General features: G+C 35.8%; 1 protein-coding gene and 1 long non-coding RNA gene across 6 annotated transcripts; one reads left to right on the top strand and one right to left on the bottom strand.

Moving 5' to 3' along the window:
• The first annotated feature begins 1461 nt into the window (after positions 1 to 1461).
• LOC148874823 (uncharacterized) lies at positions 1462 to 8281 on the top strand. Of its 5 annotated transcripts, none has more exons than XM_088964731.1 (5): positions 1490 to 1747; positions 2743 to 2992; positions 6217 to 6294; positions 6630 to 7842; positions 7939 to 8281. In XM_088964731.1, the coding sequence occupies exon 4, from the start codon at positions 6640 to 6642 to the stop codon at positions 7822 to 7824; it is 1185 nt and encodes a 394-aa protein (XP_088820857.1). In that variant the 5' UTR covers positions 1490 to 1747; positions 2743 to 2992; positions 6217 to 6294; positions 6630 to 6639; the 3' UTR covers positions 7825 to 7842; positions 7939 to 8281. The 5 variants fall into 5 exon arrangements, with proteins under 5 accessions (XP_088820854.1, XP_088820855.1, XP_088820857.1 ...); XM_088964730.1 differs by having other exon boundaries at positions 6217 to 6529; XM_088964732.1 differs by having other exon boundaries at positions 1543 to 1747; positions 2748 to 2992.
• Positions 8282 to 10679: 2398 nt separating this feature from the next.
• On the bottom strand, positions 10680 to 14341 carry LOC148874822 (uncharacterized). Its single transcript, XR_016112151.1, has 3 exons — positions 13541 to 14341; positions 13191 to 13269; positions 10680 to 10893 (listed from the first exon to the last, which is right to left on the bottom strand). It is a non-coding gene; the product is annotated as an uncharacterized LOC148874822 (long non-coding RNA).
• Positions 14342 to 27368: the final 13027 nt, after the last annotated feature.

Raw genomic sequence — 27368 nt, 5'->3', positions numbered from 1 at the left:
ACCCCCTGAAGTTTGTAGTTGTTGTTGAAATTTCTGTTGAAGTTTGATAATTGTAATCATCTCTTCTGAATTTTTTGACAAAACCCTCCTTTAGTAAACCCTCTAAAAAGAATCATGAAATTGACTTATTTTCCAACTTTGTCCATCGTATCAATTACTCAAAGGTAAAGTTACAACTTTAAATTCTCTTTTTTTTTGTATTGTTATTATTTTTTTATTATACAAACCAGCCTGAATAGTCTAAATAGTAATTGTATGAGTACTTTGGACATTTTTCATGTCTTTGTTAATGGATTCTAATAAAGGGGGTCTACTTGCAACTGTAAAATTCAAGGGAGGTGATTGTAATTATCAGACTTTAGGAGAGGTTTCAGCTAGGGTTGTTTACGGGTCGGGTTGGATTGGCTTAATAGTTTTTTTTCAACGCCCCGACCTGGTTGGGTTACTTAAAGAGCAAATTGGAACCACCGTGCCATTAAGCAAAACTAACCCGAACATGAAGGGTCAGTTTGGCATTGTTTGTGAATAGCCCTATTTTAGTGTAAAATTTCCTACTCTAAAAAAGGAAAACAATCCTAAAGACAAAAGTAATTCCCATTTAACTAATTTTTTATTGTTCTTTAATGTTAAAAATAAGTAACTAACTAGAAAGAAAAAAACTAGGATAGGGATTACCTAGTTAAGGAAAGACTAGGAAATCAGAAACTAACTCGGTTTATGAAAACTAAAATTGAACTGAATTATCAATTTATCCCTCTTCACAACCCGAAACCGATCGGTGGTGAAAAAAAAATGACTAAATCGGGTTGGGTTGGGCCAGTTTGATCGGTTTGGCAATGTTTGTGAATAACCCTAGTTTCAGCAATGGTAAAAAATTTTAGGGAGATTTTTAGCAATTTATAAGTTTATATATCAATAACAAAAAAAACTGAATAAATTTGATTTTATTGAAAAATAAATATATTAAAATTAATTAAAAAGTAATCAAAATTTAATTATTACTAACAAATAATTAATATATTTAAAAATTGAATTTATTATTAAATTAATTTAAATAATTAATTTTATATTAATACACAGCCCGTGCATGGCCTTGACTATAATACCAATATTTTATGGTCCATAGAAATAGGAGTTTGTAATTGGAATTGAAATCCTTAGTTGGGTGAAATTGGAATATGATTCATATTCCTGGGAAATGGTACTTTCTCATTTGAAGGAATGGCCACCCTCCTACTCCCTCAGGAATGAGAATCCAATCAATCCATTCCAGCCGATTTCCATTCCATTCTGATTACGAATTGGATTTAACACGGGCCGGATCGGGTTTAACATGGGAATGAAAAGGTTACATTGTCAAGAATCGGGTTTTTAACGGGTCACCCATAAACCCGAACGACCCGAACGGTTGTGCTTGCTCTCTCTCTCTCTCTCTTTTTTTTTTATTTCTTTTTAATTTTCAGGTTCCTCTGCATCTCGCATGTGGATGTGGGTGGGCAACTGAGCATGGGAATATATATAAAGTCTTTGAGATGTGGATGTGATCTTCATTTCTCACATTTTACTTTTTGTTTTCATCCTTCCCCAACCAGAACCCAAGAACCAGAAGAGAAGAACAGAGGAAGAAGACCACCATTTATTTTTTCATATTAAAAAAAAGAAAGAAAATTACAAAATATACATGAACACGAAAAAAAACCCATCAAAAACCAAGGGGGAAGGATTCTGCACCACCGATTCCAATACTGTAAAACCCGTACCTTTTTTCTACTTTTCTTCTTCAATCTCCAGATTTTTTTTTTTGGGTTGCAAGGACTTAACTGGTCAATTGAATTTATTGGTTGATTCATCTTGCTAATCGTATGCATCTCTGTTGATATATTTTGTTTCTATACCTCCTGATTTTGCCAACAATGGATTCTTTTTCTATTTTGATCTGCCATCTCTATGGTTTTTTCTCTTCTTTTCTTTTCCCTGGATAAACGCAGGTTCCTTGAGAGCCTGCAAGTTTTTGATTTCTTTTCCGTATAGAATTGTTGGGTATCTGTTTAAACTTAGGGTTTAGATTTGGATTTGGAATCTTTTTTGTTGGGTTCAAGGAAATGGTATCTTGCTGGGGTTCTAAAGATTCATCCTTTTAAGGGTTAGCTGATTATCCTGCCTCAAGGTGCCCGATTTCAAATCTTTCTCAAGAAGGGGTTTCTACTTTTTTTTCCATTAATTTGTAATTCTCATTCTAGCTAAAAGGTAAATAATTCTTAAATTTATTTACGGGTGGTAATGGTTCTTTAGGATCTTTTTATTTCTGGTTTTTAATGGCTGTTTATAATCTTTTGCGTGAAATGAAATTATTGAAACTGGTGCATCTGTGATAATTTGGCGATTGGGTTTTGGATGCTTTATCTTTACCATATTTAGGATTTTCCAGGCGATAGATGTGTTATAAGTATGAAGATACTCCTTTTCTTTGAGTATCTTTCTTATCAACATGTCATAATAGATTAGTTTCTCCTTGATCTGATGGTAAACTATGCTTTCCAAAGGGGTGCTTAATTTGATTTCGTAATGCCCATTTTATGCATTGGTGGCTTTTGAATTTATGCATAAAGGGGCTCTGAATTATTTCTTTTGTTGCTACATTCTGTTTTGAGACAATATGCGTAAGGTGTATTCCTGTTTTTCCTTTTGTATTCAGCATTTGGTGGTATGTATATGACAGTCATCTTTATTCCACCACATAAGTGCAGGTCTTAGGACTGATTCCTGTGCGGCTCGTGAAATAGTGCTTAATGCTTTAGTCAAAAGGCTGTAATTCCTTCAAGATTTCTAGGACTGGATTATTTCTTACATTCTTTGGAGCACTATTTGAAGATTGGCTTGTATGTAATTTACTCCAACAAGATTTCCATCTTTATCACATATAAAAGCTGATTATTGTCGTAAAGATTCAGAAGCTACAAGTAAGGGAATAAAGTTCGAGTTCAATCTCTGGGTGAGTATTGGTGTTGTTGAAGAAATTCGGCATTGTATTTTAATATCCAACCATGTCTCTTTTGTGTTAATTCAAATTTGGCTTGGCTTGCTATGAACTGACTGTCTCCCTCATATGTCAATATGCCAAAACTTTTGTTCTTCAGTTGTTATTTTTCTTTTTAAATTTTCTGTTGAGTAAACTGATTAAGTTTTTATTTTTTTCCTGCAAAGGATCATCTCCCTATGTTACCTTAAAAGGCCATTACCCATTGTTGGTTGCAGCTATCTGGGGTCTTGGGAGGGGTAGACTGTCTACGGTCCTAATCTTTGTATTTTTAGCATAAAGTGACTGCTCTCAGACTTGAACCTGCTTTCTTACACTTGCCATCCCAAGATTTTACCATTAAACCATGTAATGGTATCTTAATCATGCTAATTCTTCTTTCCACAACTTGTTCCCATTTGAAGCAAATGGGATGTTTAAATGCCTGTCATTCTTTCAATACGTGCATTTGGTGCTGCCAAGATTTTTGCAGTAAGTCAAAGATGTGCATCCCATGCATTTGTGCAAGTGGTTGGAAAAAAAAAATTGTCAGCTGGAAGTAGTATGTCTTGATTAATTGGGTAAGATGAAGTAATTTTATCATCTTTTCATTGGGGAATGCTTTTAAGAAACCTGCCTTTAATAAGTTAGGAAATTTGTTGCCATGAGTTGGAGTTCAATGTGCAGCCTTTATTCCAAATTTACAAATTTACAAAAAAAAAAAAACTACTACCAGTCAAGTTCCAACATTGGGCATTTGATGGGTGAAAAGTAATTGATGTACAATGACAGCAGTGTTCCTGGTGGTGGAGAGACTTCTGCTTTCTGCTTACAGTTATTCTTGCATTCCAGACTTGTAGTTGTTCCCTTGTGTTTTCTGGATGCAGTGATTCTTTTCTTGGGTATGATCAGATTTTAGTAATGATGCCTTGTTTTAGTATGCCAATTTTTTATGGACTATTAATTCCTTTAACACATTTTTCTTTTCGTTGCATTATGAAAAGGAGCTTGTAGAAGAACAAGTTTTAGAAGTATTGGCAATTCTTCAGGGACTAAGGTTGAGGTATTATTTAGGGTTTCTCTTGGTGGAGATTGAAGGTCACTCTTAGATGGAGATTAGTTGGATAAGAGATTGTGGTGAGGGCCTGTAGGACTTGCAACATCACTTTAAGTTGTGTAGATATCTGGATTCTGGAGTGTACGCCTCACTATGGAGGATTTGTTCATGTCCTTCGAAGTTATGAACGCTGCAAGGCATTCAACAAATAAACTAGAGGGTTTGCTATCAACCTATCTATCCACTTACTATATTGTTGTTTCTTGGGTGCAAATGCTTAGTAAATCTGAGCAGTGGAGAGGAATTTTCAAGAAGTGGTGATTTTTATTGGGTTTGTAGAATGAGTACGATCTAGATCCTAGGGTTATACTCATGGGCACATTTTTCAGGTATTACCTACTTAGCTTAGAGTTTGTGGGTACCTCAATTATGCCAGAGTAAATGAATACTTTCAATAGTCGGATTATAACTCAGTTGAAAAAAGTGGCTGTTGTTGTTGCATTAATCACGATGAAACTAGAAGTATGGTTAGTTTTAGACTTATGAACTGTTACTTCATAAATTAATGTTTTGATGGTGGCCCTTTTGATTGAGGTCAAAGGATGCCCGTAGCACAGACTTCAGGAGCTATAAACTAGTTCTCTCTTTTCTTCTCTTTACATGATAGAAGGCTTGTGAAACCTGCAATTGACTCCTCAATTGTTCTCCTCTGATCAAATTGGGTTTCTTGCAATGGATTCTACACACTAGAGAAACCTTAAATCTGTGGGATGTGGTTATTCTTTCTTTATTAATCTACCAAATTTTAATCTCTATTTCCTTCAATTTATTTGCTTATTTTCTTTGTAATATTGGTTTGAAATGATCTTGCTAGTCCTTCATGGTCTACCATAAAAGAAATGTTAGTTTTTGTTTGTGTTCTAGATTTCTAGCATCAGTATTTGCTAGATTGATTGTTGAAGATTTCTGTGTTGACCCATTATTTTATTTTATTTTTAATTTGATTGAAGATCAAAAGGTGTCATATGAAATGGTTTCAGCGAATAATCATATTGAAAATTTTCAATAAAGTATTGTTACTGAAGGTGTGTACATTAGTAGATGAGAAATGTAAGTTTTTTCTGTTTTTTAATAATCTTGTTGATGACAATGAAGGACAAGATGGGTCTTGTAGAGAGCTTCACTGAAGTATAGCATAGAAATTGAAGGGTTTACAAAAACTGAGAAGCTGTGTAGTGGATTGGCAGGATTACATTATCAGTTTAATTATTAGCTTCTTTTTTTATGTTTTTTTTTTGAAGTGCTTATTTTTTACGTTGTTTTATGATTTATAAATCTTTCCATGTTTTCTTGAAAGATTTCATAAGCTTATGCTTTGATATGCATCAAGGCTTTCTTAATCCTTGCCTCTTTAGGCCCAACTGCCTCACCTTTGCTGTTGTCTTCTAATACATTGGTGGTTGGTGAAGGGTACTCAAATTCCGCATTAGCAGTGAAAGGTGAAATTTCTATGACAAAGGGTAAGAAATCTTGGAGATCTTCTATCCAAACATCCTTGGTGAAGTTTGGGGCTTTTCTAGATATTTATATAGAATTGATTTTCAGTCATATCCTCCAGAGCAATTTATGTTGCCAATGCCTTTTCCAGAAAGTCCATTTGAGATCTTAATTTCTCAGGGATTTGCTGTCCATGTATATCTATGATGTTGGTGCAAGATACTCCACAAAAAGAAAAATGGAGTTCCTAATTGCATTACTGTGCTTCCAATTGTCTTCCACCCATACATCCATAAACACTTCAAACTGATGACTTCAATATTATTAGAAGTTATTACTTGTTAGTGGTCATCATATTAGCAGTAGGTTTTCCCTGATTTGAGGCTTTGGATTAAGGTCATATGGCAACATACCAAGTTGTATGGACAAGGCTTCACTGATGATTATGATAATGATGAAGGTGGGGGTCATGATAACATTTTAATCCAGGATGTCGTTTTTTTTTTTTTTTTTAACTGGCATGTAGATCAAGTGGTCATTATCTTTGGTCCATTGTGAAGGTCTTTTTGTCAACATGTAGAGAACATGAATCCTCCTTTTGTTGATTTCATTCTCATAGTCCACCTTTATAATCCTGAAATGGTAGGTCTCCAAATGTCTGACCTCACACAAGCCACATAATTGAGGATGGGAACTGGAGCATATGATTCTCCTTTCTTTTTACGTAAGACTGGTGCCCTATATCTTCTCATAATCATAACTGTTAGAGATGTGGAATGTTATCAACTCTTTTGCTGGAAAGCAGCTTAGCTGGGAACTTGTTTCCTATCTTCTCACCATGTTAGCCCGATTGGGTTGACTGATGATCCTGTTTGCTTGTTGAGAATGCAAGTTTTCTCCCTGGCATTCTTGTTGACCAATAACTGATGTGGTACAACTCCCTATATTTCTGTGAAAAGGTTACTCCATAATCATTTCATTCTCTGATCATGTTTTCTTTGTTTCAAGAGAAGCAACTGGCATTCTGACCAGTTTAATGTTTCAAACAACTTAATACAGTTGACCCAAGATGTCAGATATGAAAGGGAGCACCTCCACTGGCACAGATATCCTTGCTTTGCACAAGGAATGGGATGAGGCTTTGTGCCCAATCTGCATGGACCATCCACATAATGCTGTTCTCCTCCTCTGCAGTTCACATGACAAGGGCTGCAGGTCTTATATCTGTGACACAAGTTACAGGCACTCAAATTGCTTAGATCGTTTTAAAAAGATGAGAATTGAACATAGGAACAGCCCCTCACAACCCAGATCATCTTTTACTGAAAACCCAAATAATTTAATACCTGATCAGAGGTCCTTACATGGTAATACATCCGAACCTAACTTGGGAGATCTGAGAATGACAAATGGCATTGAAGATACTCATGAAGGCTTCAGTTTAGATGAAAACAACAATGGAACCCCAGCTGGATTATTGGATGCATTAGGAGACAATAACAACCAAGAACCAGATAGGTATTCGGAAACACAGGTTGACAACATTACAGAAACTAGTGGCCCTGGAACGTTCAGGGAGAGGATTGCTTTTGAAGAGTTTGGAGTAGAGAGTATATCAAATCCAAGCTTGAACTTGAAATGCCCCCTTTGCCGAGGAACTGTCTCAGGCTGGAAGATTGTCAAGGAGGCTAGACAATATCTTGATCTGAAACAGAGAAGCTGCTCACGGGAGGCATGCTCCTTCGTTGGTAATTACAGGGAGCTTCGTAGGCATGCTAGGAGGGTTCACCCAACCACAAGACCTTCTGTTATTGACCCATCAAGGCAACGGGCATGGCGTCACCTTGAACACCAGAGGGAATATGGCGATATTGTCAGTGCAATCCGTTCAGCTATACCAGGTGCTATTGTAGTTGGAGACTATGTCATTGAGAATGGAGATGGTGGGATCTCAATTGACAGGGAAAGCAGCTCAGGTGAAGGAGGCAATAGCATATGGCTGACTAGATTTTTTCTGCTACAGATGATTACGTCACCTGTTTCTGAGTCAAGGGGCCTTTCAAGGTCTTTGACTAGGCATCGTCGTTCAACTGGGACATTCTCCAGTCGTCGAAACATGTGGGGCGAGAACCTGTTTGGTATGCAAGATGATGATGATTGGAACCTGACTAGTGACATGGGTGAGGATTTATCTCCAGTTCCAAGGAGGCGTAGGAGGTTCACAAGGTCCAGGCCAGATGAAGATCAAGTATGAGAACCGCCAATAGTTCTGGTAATTTAAGCTTATCACCTACTAACCTCAAAGGGATTGCTTTTACAATTACTTATGATAGACTAAATTGTTATTTTTCCCCTGTTATTGTTTCAGTACTCTGCAGAACAACTGTTCAGATTTGCCCCGAATGAAAAAGATTGTCCACAGGTGCACCTACCCCATGAAGAACTGTGCTTTGAGGTATCAAAAGCAGAAAAAAGAAGCTGATGTGTTGGATTTGGAATTTGACGTGTGTTTGCATTTTGCACCATATTAGAGTTCCTTCCTACAAAAGTGGGTGAAGGGAATCCAATATAATGGTGTGCTTTATTGCAGTTTGGTTCTGGTCTCAATTCAGTCTGGATGTTACACTCCCAAAGCAATCTGCTGATTGCAGTCAAAACATTATTTCTTCAAATTGTTTGCATTATAATCAATGTACAGAATTATGACGGCAGTGGTATTTTACTGGTTGTCCTGAATTGTAAGAACCTGTCTGGTTTGGGCTGGGGAACCTTCATGGACGCAGGTTGATGGGAGATGCCCATCATTAAAAGCAGTAGTGCAGCTGTAAAAAGGATGAGCTAACGGGTCCGTTCTTGGTGGAGTTGGGCGCCATGTCAAGACTTTGCTTCTTGGTGGGTTGGTTCATGGTTGCCAATCTGGGGAGTAATTGTCTTGTCTGTTGCCAGGAGACGGGTGCACATTTGACTGCAATTCTTAAGAGGAGCCTAGACCCTTCATCATTCCCATAATCCCATTTATCCCCTCCCCCATTTTAGAATGAATTCTGAGCTGTAGCTTCCTGTTACCCTTCAGTTCGATTTATATGGTGTTGCAAAACTGGAGATGAAACAAGCTGCCGAGAGTCATTGTCAAATTAATTAGGAAGGGAATTCAGAGAAATTGTTTCTTGGGGGAACTTGGATACTACCATTGGTTTTCTTCTTTACATGGCACATAACAAGGACAGATCGTTTAGATTGTCTAGACCAGAATAGGCTGATGTTAAGGAGATTTTAGAAACCAAATGGAAAACCAAAAGTAATTTGTTGTATGTATACAGCGTTTGGATGAATCCGTTGTCATTTCAAAATGGATTCATGGCAATGATGATTAATGAGCATCGAGCAAATAATATATACTTCTCGTCAGAGCCCACGACCCAGTGATCGATAAGTAATTCTTTTTCAGTATTAAAATCATATTTTTATTTATTAACTGTTTCTGTAATGATTGATAAAGTGGCAGATGCCAGATTGGTTCATGAATGCTAATAATTAATGATTGTTACATTTCGGATCGGATTCGGTAGAATCGGATTGATCCGAATCCGTTGGTTGGATTCGAATTCGAATTCGAATATCTTATGGGATGTCCAATCAGATTAGAATTGTAATGGAAATTTTTATGATATATTATATTATTTATGTAACACAATATTTCACAACCATCCGATAGGATCAATGGAGATATTTGAATTTGGCTCTTATCAATTCGAATCCGATGTGATTCGATTTATTTTGCAGCCGAAGTTGGTGGGCTCCATCATGGATCATGGTTAGTTTGAAATGATATTTTAAAATACACCTTGCCACAACAAGCATTCTGTATTGTGGTTATGTGGTGTAATCCAAAGACTTGAGATTTGAAATGCATAAATTATTATTATTATTTTAAATAATATTTCAAATATTGTTCGACGAGTGTTTCAAGGTGTGATGGGTTCTAGAACACGAGATTTTGGTTTGATGAAAATATTACGATACATTCAGCTCTAAAACACATTGTAATTCAGCCCAAAATATCCTACAGCGTAAAAGAATGTTTATGTGGTGCGTTCTAGAACCAAGCAAAATTGGTTACAGTTAGACCTGTTCATGGGCCGGGTCGGGCTGGGTTTGGGCCGGGTTTTCACTCTGTATTTACACGGCTGAAGTGGCCGAATAGAGAGAGAAAGAGAGAGAGATATTATAAAGAAAAAATGTATATATTAAATTATAAATATATATATTTTAATAAATATTATATTATTTTAATATTTTATATAATATATAAAATACATAATGTTGAGTCGGGTTGGGCCGGGTTTTTTTGACAAATCTCGAGCTCGGCTTGTTACACAGTCGGACTTACTATGTTAGGCCCGAGGTCAGGCCTGCGGGCCTAATTACATGACCAAACCCGACCGAAGTGTGGGTCAGGCCGGGGGGCTGGGCCATCGGGCTACCCGGCCCATGAACAGGTCTAGTTACAGCCACACCGCCCATGAACAGGTCTAGTTACAGCCACACTATAAATTAAACACTCCCTTAGTTTGTAGGTGATTCACAAGGTCCATGCTTGTTTTTTTGAGTGAATCCAATTTCCTACCTTCTCATTGGTTGGTATTCATGTGATGTGACCTCCTTTGAATAAGTCGCATTTAGTCTGCTTATTATTTAAGTCAAGCATCTAGCTGGCCAGTGACTACTATCCTACCAGAGGTTGGTGGCCAAACTACAAACAAGTTGTAAAGGCTGAAATGGCTGAACTGACTGACTCATTGCTTTCTCTTTTAGTCGATTATTAGTCACTAAGGAGCTCACAACCCCTTTAACAATTTATTCACTAAAATACAAGGCAACAAGTCATTCATTTTAGCCACTTCAGTCGTTATCAAATGGATTTGCAAAGCTTCTTTTGGAGGAATGCTTTGAACAGACAGCTGATTTGGGTTCTCCAGATTTTTCACCAAACCTAGCTTATAGGCTGTTGGTGTGAGTCCCACCTTCGAAAGCTAGAAGTCGCTGCGCTTCAGCCCTCCCAAACAGGCTGTCAAAACAAAACTGTTGGCTGTTGCACATGCCTTCTGGTTGTTTCAATTGATTGATTGCCTTTAATAGAATAAATGCATTCATTTTCTATTACATGGCTGTTTGCCTGATTGAACTTTTATGTAATTCTCAATTGGATGAAAAAAAATAAAATAAAACTAAAGGATTCTACATGGTTGAGATGGATCTGTATCACATCTGTAAGTAGAGATCTTCACAGAGATGTTTGAGATTGGACCTAAATGACTGTCACCTGCAAGTGAATGACCAGTTAGTTTGATCTCTGATTGTTTGAGGAGAGGAAACAATTAGGTACTTAAGTATTTAAATTTGATAGATTTGCAGATACACATGCTGCAAAATATGAATATTCTGAAACTATGTTTGGAGTCTGTGTGGAGTGTGCTTGTGTTAAAAATTTCCAAATTTTCATGCCCTGAGTTCATCCTTTCTGCTGAAAGGCCTCATAACAGAAATGGAGTAAATTTTAGGGCTAGCTGTTCTTGTGGGAATCCACTAGGCCCTAAAATAGGGGCCCATGGCAGAGGACACGGGGACCCTTGTGGAGAATGAGTGAAAGTGTTAGCGAAGAAATCTATAAAATGTAAGAAACAGAGTACAGAAGGAATTTTTGAGGGGGTTATACAAAGAATAAAATGTAAGTATATAAAAGTTGAAACAAATTACAGAACCAAGGACATAAACCAAATAAGTCCACAATTGCCTCTGGGACCAAATTAAGTTAGGTGGCGTTTGATAACACAAATGGGATGTGATATCTGAGAACTTGCTTTTCCAAGGTAGGATCTCGTTTGTGTTAAAATTTGAATCATATTCCCAAAATTGAAAATATGTCTGATCTGATTTGGTAAGAGGTGACCCATGCACAGAACACATTCAGACATGTTTCATGGCTTATAATGATTAAAATGCCCGTCTTTTTTAATATTGCAGAGACTCTAAAAAGCAGAAAACAGCTTTTGCTGTTTTCAGATATCAAATCTATAAAAAAGATCTTTTATGCTTTTCAGCTATAAGACTTGAGTTTTATCAAACACCACCCTAATCCTGCATTAAATAGTATATTGGAAAGCCAAGTCTTTGACTTGTTTGGATGAGAGAACTCTCTGGTTGTGTAAGATCTACAGGTACAGGATATTACACCCTTCACCCTTGTGTAAGAGAAAACTACATTCTTAGTCTGACCTTTTCTACTGACACCCTATTCTTGTGGGGGTATCGTACTGTCGCTGAATGGATGGTTTCAAACCCATATGAGCAACTAAAAAGACCATTCATTGTTTCATGTACTGATCTAACTAGATAAGGATAATGCTTCATTACAAATTGCTGTCTCAAAGCCATATGTGTTCAGTGACCAGGATTTGGAATTGGTCTGTAAAAGTTTACAGATAAATTCTTGATAAATCCATAATGGATGAAGTGTTTTCTCAGAATTCCATCTTCCAACATCAACCAAAATCCAATATGATAAACTGAGAGGACCATTTAATGCTTTAAGTACTTTGTCTAACTAGATAAGGGTATTGCCCCATTACAAATTGCTGTGCCAAAAGAATATGTTCAGTGACTGGGCTTTGGAGTTGGTCTGCAAAAGTTTACAGTTGGATTGTTTTTAAAGCTTATAATGAATTTTTTTTTTCTGAGAATCTCACTTCCAACATCAACCAAACTGTCTCCATCACTGCACAAAGCCATGCTTACTCATTTGTTGCCTTGACTATCAACACCAAAAGAATATCAGTGAGCCTCATCCTCTAAAATACTCAATAGTACTTAGACTTTAAATGAAGTTGGTAGTACTCAAAAATACCAACAAGACCTAGCTAGAATACTCTATATTGTTTCAACAAAAAAGCCACTTTTGTTGTCATTTCATCCTTCCTATGCTCAATAAGAACCACTACAAACAGATAAGCCTTGGTTATTAATATAATATGCATGTATAATAATAATGTCTAGAGACTAGACTAGTTCTTTTAAGGTTTTTTTAATATATAACAATGAAATGCCAAGTGTTTGTTCTCTGGGCCCTCTGTTACTCCATTTCTTGTGTACTTTTCAGGAAAACAGTGATCACTACATAGACTCCATCCTGTTATGAGCTCAGCCTATTAGACCGAGTGGCCACTAGGGAACACAACTCAACTTAGTTAATATTGATCAATGTGAAAGTGAATGCTTGAATCAGATCTTCATGTTTGGACCATTACAATTCTACCAACTTCCCAATCACTTTACATTCTTGCTAATTTTGTTCTCATGTCCCATGGAAGGATAGCTGGATGACCCCTCTCCAAAGAAAAAGAAATCATTTCTGTTGGTAATAACTGAAAAAGCTGTAACAGTTTATAGAAAATTGACACTTTTGAAAGCACATACGCTTTATATATACAAGAAAACTTGGTGAAATCATCAACATCTGAATAAAATCTACTGTGTCTGAAACCCCATCATATCTATGTGCGTGCAAAAAGAAATATAACATCAGTTATTACATTGAGATGGAATTATGGAAAGGAACCATACCTTAAACCTCTTCTTTTTTTATTGAATAGCACAGATGCAAGAATTCTGCACTCCCTCAAGTTCCCCTTCCTCAGATACACTAAAATATTCACAATGAAAGATGTTAGAAGAGAAACAGGTGAGAAACTCAAAATCTTGAAATTACTTTGCAAACAAAATATAAAAGGGTTGTTTGATATATGTTACTGTACTTCCTGAACTCAAGTCATCATCAAACACAATGAGGAGTTTAGAATTAGAAACCAAACAAACTCCCCCTAAAAGTGTTTGGAGTCTTCATCAGATTGAAACAATTACAACCCAAATGTATCCATGATGCGCAAAGAAAAAGATGTGGGGAATACTTCTACCTGGCCTCAAATTCTTGAACATGAGCAAGATCCTTTCCATGGGCATCTGGCCAACTAACTTTCCTCTTCCCATTACTCAGTTGAGATTTGTCCACCTTTATAGTTTTCTTGAGATTACTCTTGAGAGGATGGGGTACTGTGAGAGGTCCATGGGGCTCATTGCTACTACTGTTGCTGCAACCATTGCTCTTATCTTGATCTTGTGATTCATTATTACCATCGGTCTTTTCAAGGACTCCATCTTTGTTTCTTGCACCGGACTGCTTGTTGCTGTTGCTGCTGCTGTTGCTATTCTTGCTTCTACTGTGGTCCTCACCCTTGTGGTTTGGGTGCCTTGCCGGTGCATAACAAGAGCACACTAAAGAGGTGCAATTGTATTGCGCCGACGCCGCCAGGAGTACAGATGATAAGGGTATAGTCTCTCTCTGCTCGCTCTATCTGAATTACAATGCCATGACTTGCATCAGAACTAGTTGGAGCTGTATTTTCATCAGAACTCAAACTTGAAACTACCATCAACTTGAGAGAGAGAGAGAGAGAGAGAGAGATGCCTATGATATAAAAATGGACAAACTCCAAATGATTATAATTGCTTAGCATCTAAGACAGTGGGTTCAATTGAGAGGTGGGATTGTAGGATGGAAAAGATGAAAAGCTAAAAAAGGAAACAGGATAGGCATCATGTTCATGCTTGTCCACTATGAGCTGCTTTCTTTTGCTTTTGTCCCAGCACTCATGAGTGAAGTGAATTGGGTGAAACAAAAGGATAGGGGTGCTCTTTTACTTTAGGTAAATGACAGCATCACCCATCAGTTCTAGGCATCTCTTCTACTCCCTCTTGTTCTGTAACATGTGGATGGTGCTCACTGGCAACCAGTTGGACAGGGGATTCCACTTGTCAATACTGTACACGACCATGTATTGTCATTAATTACTTCTTTAGCAGATTGCCTATTATATTAGTCCACCTCCATGTGATGCAGCAAAGGAGATGGTTCAAACAAAGCTGCGGAGGCCATCATGTCTGAAACTTTAACTTCGTAATTTGTATATATGTGGCTCCCCAAGGCAGTCTGTGCAGGGAAGCGGTTGCTACATCACTTTCTCCTCAAGTTGTATGATTGAGCTCAACACCCATCAAATGTATCTAAGTCAAAAAACATGGGTTTTGAGTTTGAGAGCGGCCACTTCATACAAGAAAATGCCCAAGGTTAGATCTGTACCCAGTTCACCCCAGATAGAGCTAGGGCCAACATTTTGGTAAAGACCCTAAAATTTGTTTAGATATGTGCATAATTAGTTAATATTCATGAACACTTTTGGCTAGCTAGTACCATTACATTATGTGGTAGTACTGGTTGATCCATCAAACATATTTGGCTACAATGTTATATGTAGAGAGGTTAGAATCTAACACAGTCTGATTATCTAACCTGATAGGCTGGTACAGTGAAAGGAACAAGAGAACTGTGTAGGAAGACTTTATGTGTTAAAAGTTGAACTGGGGAAAGAAAAAGAAGAAAAGAAAACTGTTGAGGACTGAGGAGATTGTCCTTTAAACTATGGCAAAAGGTGTATAGTCTATTACTTCCTCTAACAACAATACTTTTGTGGTTACTGTTTACCTTTCATGTCAATCCTAGGGTCACAGTAACATTATTCTTGGTATTAGAGAGAAACATGTAGATACAGTGGGAATCATAAATTGGACAATGGAGAAAAGGCTCGTCTATGCAAGATTCCATCTAATCCAACCTCTTTGTCCATTTGAAAGCCAACCTTTGTCCTGCTGCAACAGTTACCACTTGGATTGGGCTGAGGCTGAGCTAGGTAGGTAGATGGATGGATAGATAGTCAATGTAGAGAGGGAGAGAGTACATGGAATGAGTCATTCAAGTTTTGCTTAGGCTCATGCATGCATGGTATTGGTGGACAGAGAAGGTTTGTCCTTGGGCCAAAGCCATTTAATTGGAACTTTTGTCCTTACTGAGGCCCCACAGCGATAATGGTAGCCCAGCCCATAAAAATGAGAGAGAAGATTCTCATATACAATGCTAATTGTTAAACCGTTTAGATCAATGGGTTAAGCTATGATATTATAACAATATAAGAGAATTTAAAAAATAATAAAGTAAAACAATATAAAAAACCCATTAGCTCGGTGGAGCAGTCAAATGGGTTGTTGGCCAAGCCGTTAGTGGTGAGCACTGAAAAACCGAATTGAACCGAAAAATTAACCGAAACTGAATTAAAAATCCGGTTAACTGAATTGGTCGGTTTGATTTCGGTTTGATATTTTTTAAAAAACTGAAGGTACCAGTTCGGTTTCAGTTAACCAATATAGAAAATCAGTGGTTAATCAAATCGACCGGTATATATATATTTCTATATATTTTACATATATTTATGTATATTATATATATTTTATATTTTCTATATATTATAAATTAATAAATATGCATTATATATAAAAATATATATTTATATTTTTCATAATATATATTGTAAATATAAAAAAATCAAAAAATTGATTCACAAACCAGTCAACCGATTAATCAGCTGGCTTCAGTTTGGTTTTGATTACCGGTTTTCAAGAAACCGGTAACCCTGGTTCAATTTCAAAAATAGGCCCACGGTTCAGTTAATCGAACCATGAGTCCCATGGAAATGTAATAATCTCGTGTTTGGCTACCGTTACAATGAGGCCATTGTAAATTTTTTTTCCCATAAAGTATTGGTTATATCCAGGTAATAATCAATATTCTCCTGGAGGGTGGATAAGTTACTTACCTACTTGTCGAAAATGTCAATTGCCTTATTTTTTTGCATCTTATCTAGGTAATTTTAGCCAAGCCAAACATTGTATTTGTGATTACTTGGGTAGCATTTCCCCATGAATCACTTGCTTGGAAAACACCTTGCCCGAATAACACAAAATAAATGAGGCCTTAGTGGTAGGTTATGGGTTGATTGGAAGCAGAACCATGACTGGGCCACTAGGTCACCAGTCCAACCGGCAAGATCAACAATAGGTTATACTGATATGCTAATACTTTAGCAGTTGTTGGGAACTTCAAAATGAGGTTGATCAGGCATAATCCCAGACTAGCACAACAGCATCATCCTCAACAGAACCAGATAATAGGCCTTACAATTATCAAAGCATAAGAATAAGGGAAATTGTCTAAAATTCACCATGAATTTTTAGTATTTATCTTAAACTTACCATAACTTTTCAAAACGTCTAGGGAACCACATGTTGGTAACTTGACGTTAAACAGACTAATGGGTGTTAGTAGATTACCATTTTACCCTTTGTTATATTCAACTCGTTTTTCAATATTTCAGAAATATCCCTGTTATTATTCCACCCCAAACCCATTTTTCAGCTTCCTTGTAATACTTTCATGCATCACAATGAGAGCAAAACATCTCTCAACCAGTAGAAATCTTATATATAAGGCAGTTGGGTGTTTAATGGCATTTTAATCATAAAAATATGTTTAATAAAGCGAACTTGCCATTCAGGGGCAGTTTGGTCATGACATTTGTATTTATGTTGATGTGGAATTGTGGACAACTTCTGTAGATGTACATTAACGATGCTCTAAGGGATGGTGAGATTTGGAAAATAAAAACTCACTGACATGGGGCTCCCGATCATTTTGAAAAGTTATGGCGAGTTTAAGAGAAATGCTAAAAATTCATGATGAATTTTAGACAATTTCCCTAAAAATAAATAAAACTAGCTATAACAGCTAAGAATACTTGGGAAAGCTTAAGGTTGAATGACAGACAACATCGAATGGCATTCAATGGCGATTCAAAAGAATATTTACTTTTCTACTTTTTTGGGATAATGTGTCATTAAGAAATGACCTTCATGGTTTCAGCCTTTCAGATGAGAATGTCCTATGTCTTGGGCTTTCTTTCTTCTAAGCATCCATCAGAATTAGAAGACAGCGGCCATTAAGGCTTTTCTCAGAATAAGGTCCAGGCTTTTCCACCACCTGAAAGGTGGTGATGACATAGTGAAGGAAGGTATGAGATCTCAATTCCAGTTATCAATGTGACCCCATTGTCATTGTGATTAGTGTCCTCCCACTTGCACTTCAATGTTTAAACCCAGTGTTTTTTGGACTTCGACCGGACCAAACGGTTGGACCATCAGAACTGGGAACTTGCAGCCAATTCGGTGGTTTGGTTTTCTTTTAGTTTTTTTATTGTATTGGCATTAGAGTTGTCATCACAAACTTCAAATTTTTAAAAGCCCTGCTATCAATTTATCTACGCATATCTAGGTGCATTGATAGAGATATGATATGCTCGATATAAGATATATCGTATTGATATTTTAATCCTTGATTAATTGATTAATAGAAATATTTATTTATTGGTCACATTTTATTTATATGTAATTTTTTTGGGATCTACCCAATTAATATATTTTAAGTAGGTGTTATAAAGGCCATTACCCTTTTAATATTTATTGTTTTATGTTTACTTTAATGTAAAAAGATTCAAGGATAATTTAGAACCATTTTCATTTTTTTTTATTTTTTATTTGAACAACTTGATTGATAAATAGATGGTCAAACTGTTTGACCCAAAATCCAATCACCAACATGGTTTTATGTCCGGACCAAGTCTGACAACATTGGTTTTACTAAAAGGTAGTTACAGCTCAAGCAATTCATTGAACTTGCTCAATCATTTTTAGCGTTGCAAATGGGTGGCCAACCGCCGGGCGGGGGGGCCGGGGGAGGGTGTTGGGACCCATTGGGGGAGTGGATTTGGGCTTGGGCATTAACGAAATTGAGCAAATTTGGGCTTGGACCTTCTTAGGCCCACCAGTTACGTATCTAGGCTTTCTTAGGTGCCAAATTACCAGATGAGTTGATATACCATAATCGCAAGCTCACCACTGATGAGCTGTGATGGAAAAAAGAAGAATAAGAACTTCCACCCAGTTGAACTATCAACCTTTTATAACCAACCATATAAGATGGGCTTGGGCTGGTGGATCTGGTTTATATGTAAAATCTTCCTACCAAGCCGATGACCCTCAGCCAGTAGCAAAATTCTAAGCACTTGTAACCAAAACCCATGTTTAGCCTGATCTCAGGCCATGTTTAGCAGTATTATCCCTTGCATCTCGTCTGATCAAAATAGAGCCATCTGCGCTGAAGTAACAACAAATAAGAAAATTTGGGATGCTCATGTGTCCATGAAGGATTTAAAAGCCCAGGACCGGATGGACTTAATCCATTATTTTTCAAAAAATATTGGTCAATTATTGGAGATTATGTTTGTAACGCTGTGAAAGCATTCTTCCATTCTAGCAAATTAAACAAAAGCTTTAATGAGACTTTTATTACTCTAATTCCCAATACACAAAAAAATACTGATATCCTCTGATGTTTGGAATAAGAGCATTTTGGGCCATCTTAACTGATATCCTCTTATGTTTTTTTCTTGCAAAAACACATTAGAAAACTGATGGGAATCAGTCCCTATCATAGTTGGGTCGAATTAGGGTTTCTGGGAGGTAAGGGAGAAGAAAAAAGAGCAAGAGATTAGAGAGAACTAGTGAATTTGCCTCTCCCTTTTAGTCCTTTATATAGAGCACTCTCCTAATCTAATTAGGAGCTTATCCAAATCAAATTTAGATTAAGACTTTATCTTTAATTGATAAGCATTATCTTCTTAAGAGAATGGGTGCTTCATTTCCATTTTCAACCCAAATCACGTGACGACTTAAGTTGTCATGTGATTTCTTAACTAATCATATTAATAATGGGCCTTAGGCCTAGATTCTTTAATGGTTCACGTTACAAGGTGTTGTATGGCCACTTTGGGCTTGAATATTGTATGGAGTGGGACTCACAAAGGTCTCACACAAGACCATAAGGGTTTGGCCCTACCTTTGGAAGAGGTTAGGCCAAATTCACTGTTTAGGAGCAAGGAACCCCTGAACCAATCAACTTGGGCTCAGTTTGGGCCTAATATTTACACATAAATGATCATTGAATTCAACCACCCTATGAAGACTCCTAGATAATGGACTTGTGTAAAATAAAGCCCATCAGGTAATCAGCCATATAATAGTCTCTTAACCTCTCGGCCCATAATCATCAAAGCATTGCCCATAGGAAAGAACCACTTCCTTGACTACAAAAAGCAGTGCCACACTATCTACTCAAATGGATCCTAGGATTAGAACCTTTTGCAATTTTTTTTATAACATATAAATATATTTTGCAAATCAAATTTCAAATACAATTGAAATCCACTGTCGACAGTTTAAGTTTCCATCTGAGAGAGTATAAACATCGATATTCACTTTGTTTGGAAAATGGGTCGATCCTATCACTATAATCAATCACTTAGGTAATTTCCTAAACTGCCCCAACATGCCTAGGTGTTTGACCCTTGATGGATCTCACTGGTTAGCATATCAAAGACAACTCAGTCCAAAACCTAGTGTACTATCATAATCAAGTTTGGGGTTAAGTACAACTTTCTAATTTTGCCCATTTATTTCCAAGGTCCAAGGCATAACTAGAAATTCATCTGCATTCAATGTTTCTTCTAAACACCCACTGGCTGTGGTTGGGGTCTAACCTTAGCAACTGAGACAAGCTACTCCACCATTTTAGCAGTACGCTAGTGTCACCTTTGTTAGGATAAACTTCCTAATGGTCCATTTGGTTTCCGACATATAATGGGATGAGAAAGAATGGGAAGAGAAAGGAATATATTTTTTCCCATTTTTGCATCTAGTGATTGTTTCCCGAGAAATAGTATAATCAAAATTCATTTTCCTATGTTTGTTTTGAAGAAAATTTAATAGGAAACATATCGCCTGTTTTTGTAGTTTGTGAAGGCCTAAAGCAAAAAATAATAATAAATAATAAAATAATAATAATAATAATAACAACAACACAAAAATATCATATCTGAGATCAATCGAACCAAAAAATGGTTTGAATCAAAAGCTGGGCACAAAAATATCAGATCTGGTGATAAGAGGAACTCCAGATTTGGAACAAACATATTCCAAAAGCCAGATTTGGAGCTCCGGGCAAACGAACTCAAATGGTCGTTTGTATAAAAGATAGATCTGGATCAAACATGCCAAAAGCTAGATCTGGATGACCAAGTACAGAGGGAGCCGACAGTGAGATTTTGAGGGGAACCCATCCAACAGAGCAAGTAAAAAACGGTATAAAAATCAATGAAAATGACGAGATAGTGCTAGATCTAAGCTTACCATTCAACGAAAATGCTAGAGATGTTACCGTTGGATGGCTTGAAAGGAGACAATGTCTATGAGAATGGCTCTTGACAATATTTTCTCACAACTTGCCTATTTTTTCTTTTCTCAGCATGGTCGCACTAAAATGGTGAGATTTGGGAACCCACGTGCCTATTTTCTCAGTGAGGTCTCATAGACAATGTCTGTGAGACAGATCTAAGCTTACCTTTGGGAACCCACGTCCCTAGTGTTTCCCTTCTTTTTCCAGGTTTTTCTTCCCATTCGTTTCTTAGAAACCAAACACACCATAAGTCTATCCAATGGCTGAGAATATTCCAAACTAACATGAGTCTCATAAGTGTCCAGTTTAAAGAGTAATTCACAGAAACAAGCCAATAAGAACATTAAACAATAATGTACTTTATTCATTTACTGATAAATGTTTATATAAATCAATTTGATTGGATCTAAGGGCATACACTGTCTAACACAGATTGGATGGCTCATCAGGCTCTCTCTTTCCCTCTTAATCCTCTTCCTTTTATTACTTCCTCCCTTCCCAATGATTTAGCTGTTATTTGTAAGAGTAACTTCTAGGGCAAATCTACCCTCCATCTTGTGTAGCTCCTCCTTATTTTACAAAAAAAAAAAACCATTTTTTGAGGGGTGACAAAGGAGACAATGGTTAAAATCTCTCTCTCTCTCTCTCTCTCTCTCTCTCTCTCTCTCTCTCTCTCTCTAGGGTTGGAGAGTTGGGGTTGGAAAGTTGTTCCAACTCTCCAACTTAGCATTCAATTTGCCATAGACTAATGTACATAGATATTTACTATACCGATTCTTTGTTTAAGAAAAAAAGTATTTTAATACACCAATTCTTTCTTTAAGAAAACAAGAAAGCATTTGATACACAACCATTAGTATTAAGGTTTAAAATTTTGACACGATACATCCAATATGGGACATATCATATATCATATCTTTGAATCCTTGATACGGAATGCAATGGAGAATAGGTGGTATCATCTTTTTCCATCGTATTGTGGCCATATTAGCTTGTCTCAATGGCATATTAGATGTGCATCAATGTATACATTGTGCAAAAAAAAAAAAAGATACAAATAGAAAATGAAAAAAAAAAACTTCTTTTCTCCAAAATAAGCATTCTTTCACCCTCCCAAATGATTAAAACTCCAAACCTTATTCCTAGAGTGCTAGATCAACAAAAAACATAAGAAACAAGTGTAAATCATCAAGGTTTTTGAAGATTTTTCAAGTTTTAGAAATTACAAAACTAAGTAAGGTTTTTCAACAATATCAGTATCATGGTTTTAAATTTCAACATGATATGCCCGATACAGGGCGCACCATATCATATATTTGAAGGCTCGATATGGGATATATTGGGAAATAGGTAGTATCATCTTTTTCGACCATATCATACCCATATTAGCCCATATTGGTGGTGTATCAAACATATTGATAGCGTATCAATGGATATGAATATGTTGCGACTCTAAAACTCTAAACCTAAAGTTTTAGAAAATATTGCAAAGCTAGGTAAGTTGTATTTCAAGTTTCTCATAATATCTTGTAAATTCTTGTTTTTTTCTCTTAAGTGCTTAAAAATTTTTAAATTTATGTTTATCTATATTTTTTTTGTGTTGAAAACCACAATTATTTTGGTGTTATGAATAGATTTATGAAAATTTTATAAAATAATTAGAAAATGTATAAAATAACAAAAAAATTGAAAAATGTATTTCTTATTTGCCTATAAAGACTTCATATGTTTTATATCTATGCATGACCTATCATATCCACAAAAATTGAAATTTTTATAATATATATATATATATATATTATTTTTTTTGTAATTTTAGAATTAAATAGTAAAAGTTAATTATTTATATTTTCTTGTGAATTACCCATGATGACTATGTATGTTGTAGACCTATAAATGGTCCATCATATCCATAGATTAATTGAAATTTCTTCTTCAATAATTTTTTTAATATATTGTACAATGTTTATTTATTTTTTATTTTTTATAATTTTTTAAATTAAAAATAGATAATAACTATTTAAATAAGAAATAATTATTGACTATATTTTCATTTAGAAGTTGTGCCAATGATTGTTTTATGGTTGGATAGGATAGTTGGGTGTCTTGCTGATCCCTTAAAACTTAAGAATTATAATTTATAAATTATAGTTAAGCAAAGGGTTATTGACAAAAAATATAATTGACTACGATGCATTTCCTTACAAAACTTAGTATAATGTATTAATTTAATATATGTATATCTTATTGAGGTCTTATACTTAGTTTTTTATGTATTTCTATGATTTATTGAAGTATTTATAGTATTTCCATGTGTTTCTTAATTTTTCTCCAATACATGAGTGTCCAAGGCTTATTCCTATATATATGTCTCTTAAAATTTCCTTCCCTATACACTTGATATTTCTGATACTTTAAACCTTGATCAATATTGAGAGTGGGTCTTGACACAATAGTTGCTATGTAACCAAAGTTCAAATCTTGAAAACAAATATCTCTCCAAGGTGTTTTATTTATATTAAAAACCTTCAAAACTCAAAAATAATAAACATCTCATTATTACTTGAAAAAAAGAGAAGAAGAACAAAGAAACAATATTGTATATATATATATATATATATTATTTAATACATAGTATCATGTCGAGCTTGGGCTCAAGTTGGCTTTCTTGAAAAAGCCCAAACTTGGCCTGAAAAAAAGTTGGGCCCAATGTTTTAGGCCCGAGCCCGAGCCCGCAAGCCTAAAATTATGACCAAACACAACTTATAACGGGCCAAGCCAGACCGTCGGGCTACTGGGCCCATGATCAAGTCTAGTTTTGAGATTTTCTATATTGTTATAAGGGATTTCTTTATATAACTAGAATATCTATCAAAAACAAATACTTGCGAACTGCTTCTACAAAAATTTATTGATCTTGTCTCCATGTTATTTTGTTGCTAAGAAAACAAAGACAAATGAATGGTTCAACACATAACATGTCACACACTTGATGAACAATTATTGAGGCCTAACAGATGGGATCCATCTATCATGTCAATTGAGGGATCCTTACAAAGATAACCCTCGTGAAAAAGACCCACTTTATAGCTGTACCTAAAGCTCCAATCTTTTCGAGAAGCTCCTCCTTTGATTTCTAGATCCATATGAGAATTTCAATAAAGAAATATTTTATCCAAAGAAATTGTGCAAATCGAGTCTGCCAAGAACATGGGAAGCATCTTCAAGATAATATCTCCAAGTGTTGGCATAATCAAGACTTGATAGCAGCTGGGAATCCTCCACCTGTCATTTGTGTTTAAGGAATGCCATTAAAGCACAACATTAAGCTACTCTCGTTGATGACTTTGAGGGAGAGAAATTAATTAATGCCCTTCTAGGTAGATATTCATATTATAAAGATGTGGATCAGACATCAGTTTCAGTGTCTTGTCTACTAACTACTAAGGGGTTTTCATACTTCCACCAAGCAAAAATTCTGAAGCACATCAATTCTTTCTTCTTGTATACCTTAGAAATCCTTTCTATCACCACAAATTCTAAGATATTGATCTAATTCTCTTGTCTCTATACCTTTGTCTTGTATTATTTCTTATCAAGTAACACTAAGAAAATGTTGGATTTTAGATGCCCAAAAGAAGATGTTTCCTTTCTGTTTAATTTCTTTCAACTATGTGGAAGGATGATAGTGGTCATATTAACTCAGCTATCAAATGAAGAACCCTACAGATCAGACATGTTTTCCTTTTCTCCATCAAAACAATCTTTACATTTCACCATGAATTGGAATTGTTTAAAGTGATGGTACTATTCAAATCTCAGTTTCAAACTGTTTACTAGTTTAAAAAATGACCAAAATAAGGGAGTTTGTTTTGTCCACATGGAGGGGACTGTAAAGATGGGACCTTGCCCAAAAATCCCAAAAATTGTAGTCCCCACATGGGAAAGCAAGGATTATTAATTAGAAAATTTCTAAAATTTCTCTCACACATGGGCACTTAAGTGTGAGAAATCTCCTTTTCTTTTCTTTTTTATTAAATTATATAGAGAATATTCTGTTTCTCCTTCCCCCTTTAATCTCCTCCACATGGGTCCAAGTCTTTACATTTTCTCTATCAAAGAGGAAGTTAAGAGTCCTAAACTTTAGTTTTGAAACTCTCTTTAATTAGCTATCTCCCTTGTTAGAACTGACATACAAGTACCCTCTCTTTCAACCACTACCAATTCCTAAATTCCCTTTCTCTTTCTCCCATTCAACTGTTCTTCTTCCCTAGCTAGCTTGTTCCCATTTCTAATCTCTTACTACTTTCTCTCTCCAATTAAAAATAGTTTCTTTCTTTCAACAATCCTATTCTTTATCTTTAAACTCCTTTTTGGTGGTTATTCCCACAATCTTTTATTGGAGTTATTTTGCTCAGAGATATGCATAGCTATTTTCTCAAGAAAAAAAGGATTTAAAAGTATTATTAATTTAATTATTAGGAAAAAATATTTTAATTTAATCATTGAAAGGTTTCCATGTGAATGTTGTAATTCTCATTAGATGGGTCTCCTCAAGGAACTATGTTTCTCCCTTGTAAATTTCCCACTTTCCTAACACCTCTTAGCACTGAATAAAGCTTCCTAGTTTCAATCAAATACTAAATGCTACTATTCAAACCATACTCTATTACAAACATTGGAAAAACTATTCTCTCATAATAACAACAACAACAATTATAATAATAGAAAGAAAGAAAAAGAACATAAAGTCCAAAGATTTTTTTTCTTTCATATCAGTTTCATTTGTTTCTTTATTTCTTTTTCAATACTTCTCCATGCATACACATACCATCCAATTTCGTTTTTCACAATTTTCTTGGAGGAGGGTGATACAAATTACAAAGAAGGGAAGATTCAAATTCAAAGGTCCTCTGGCCACCTAATTCTTTCGGACTCCCCACATGAAATCATGAGAGTTACTTGAACCGGCATGCCCTTGGTTGACTAAGGCTTTGGTTTGAAGGAAAAAGTAGGGAAAGGTAGGGAAACCATTTGTAAAGCTTTCCCTACCTTTCCCTACTTTTTCCTTCAAAACAAACACAACCTAAAAGAAATCCACAAATTGATTTGCTTCCCTGTAGAGATATGATGGAATTTGATGCTTTCTTCCACTTCCCACAACAAGCTTGTTGATATCTTGAAAAGTTGCACAACAGTGGACAGTTCAATCTCTTTTTATTTATTTTTTTGTGCAGAGCAGAAGTGTCATCCTTACTCTCTTGAAAAGTAAATTCCTTGCACAATGATTCTCTACTGCAACCACAGAAAATAATTATAAGAAAGATATGATTTCCTTTCCCACAATTATTTTAGTGTAACCATAAGAAACAAACTAAGGCTATATATGGTCAAAGCACATTGAAGACATTCCATCATGGTTTTGGAGTACAGTACATTGCCTCCTCCTGTTTTCTCATCTCCCATGCACCATTAAACAGTTACAACATTTTTCTTCTTATCATTGTGTTCCCCCTCAGCCAATCAGTTTTTGATGGAAAATTCTATATGAGTTGAGGTTTAATTATTTTTATCAAGTGCATATTATAAAGGAAGAAAGATTAATGTGCTGAAGTTATCTTTTTGGACACCATAACTAGCCACGTGGACAGTGAGGCTAGCTCATTAGTTCTTAGAAAAGGTCCTAATCCAATGTTCTTTCCAATAGAATCTTAGGAAAATGTTGGATTATTTCAGCAGTGGTTGTTGGATTACCAGAGGAATTTTGTGGCTTTGAAGAAACTAATTGTTTATAGAAGATTTGGGAAACTAATATTTGATTTGATTTATCTAATATTCTAAACCACTAATTAAGAAAGAAACAAAATAACTAACTAGTTTTATCTTAATTTTCTTCTTCAAAAGCTAAAAGAAGAAATAACGAAAGAAAGATACTTTACTCTTCATGCCCACCTAGTTGTCTGACACCAACCCTAGGTTTCACCAGGATGTTCCCTCAGAAGCTGACTCTTCTTAGTGCAAAAACATGACCTTCTAGTTCATTTTTTTTCTAACAAAAGCTCAAATGTTACACCTTCAATGTATCTAAGAAATATAAAATTATGGTTGGTTATATTAAAAAAAGAGTTGCTTCCCATGCTAATCACTGGTCATTAGCCAAGAACAAGAAAAAAAATGATAATTAAAGAAGAGAATGAAAATGTCTAATTTACCCTTGAGAGGTATTCTTTAATAGGCCCATAATCTTTTTAGTAATCCCAACTTGGGATAAGGACTATTGGCTAAAGGGTCTCACCAACCATTTAATGATCCTAACCTTCTCGATCACACCACCTCAACTGGCTATATAGCTATGTAGTGGGTGGAGCAAGTGTGGGTTAACTAATAACTTAACAGATTTCACATCTGCGCCTCACGAGGAGGTGCCCCACAATGCCCCATAGCACATCCCCACTATGTATTGAGAATATCTCTCAGAAACAGTATGAAAGATGATGAAACATCAATGG

Source organism: Nelumbo lutea, chromosome 1 (genome assembly GCF_056320005.1).
Source record: "Nelumbo lutea isolate HS-2025 chromosome 1, American lotus-T2T, whole genome shotgun sequence".
NCBI lineage: Eukaryota > Viridiplantae > Streptophyta > Magnoliopsida > Proteales > Nelumbonaceae > Nelumbo > Nelumbo lutea.
This window is presented reverse-complemented; position numbering and strand designations above follow the sequence as displayed.

Bases quoted from the DNA above. Each gene is read 5' to 3' on its own strand.
- LOC148874823 (XM_088964728.1), top strand. From the start codon at position 6,640: ATGTCAGATATGAAAGGGAGCACCTCCACTGGCACAGATATCCTTGCT.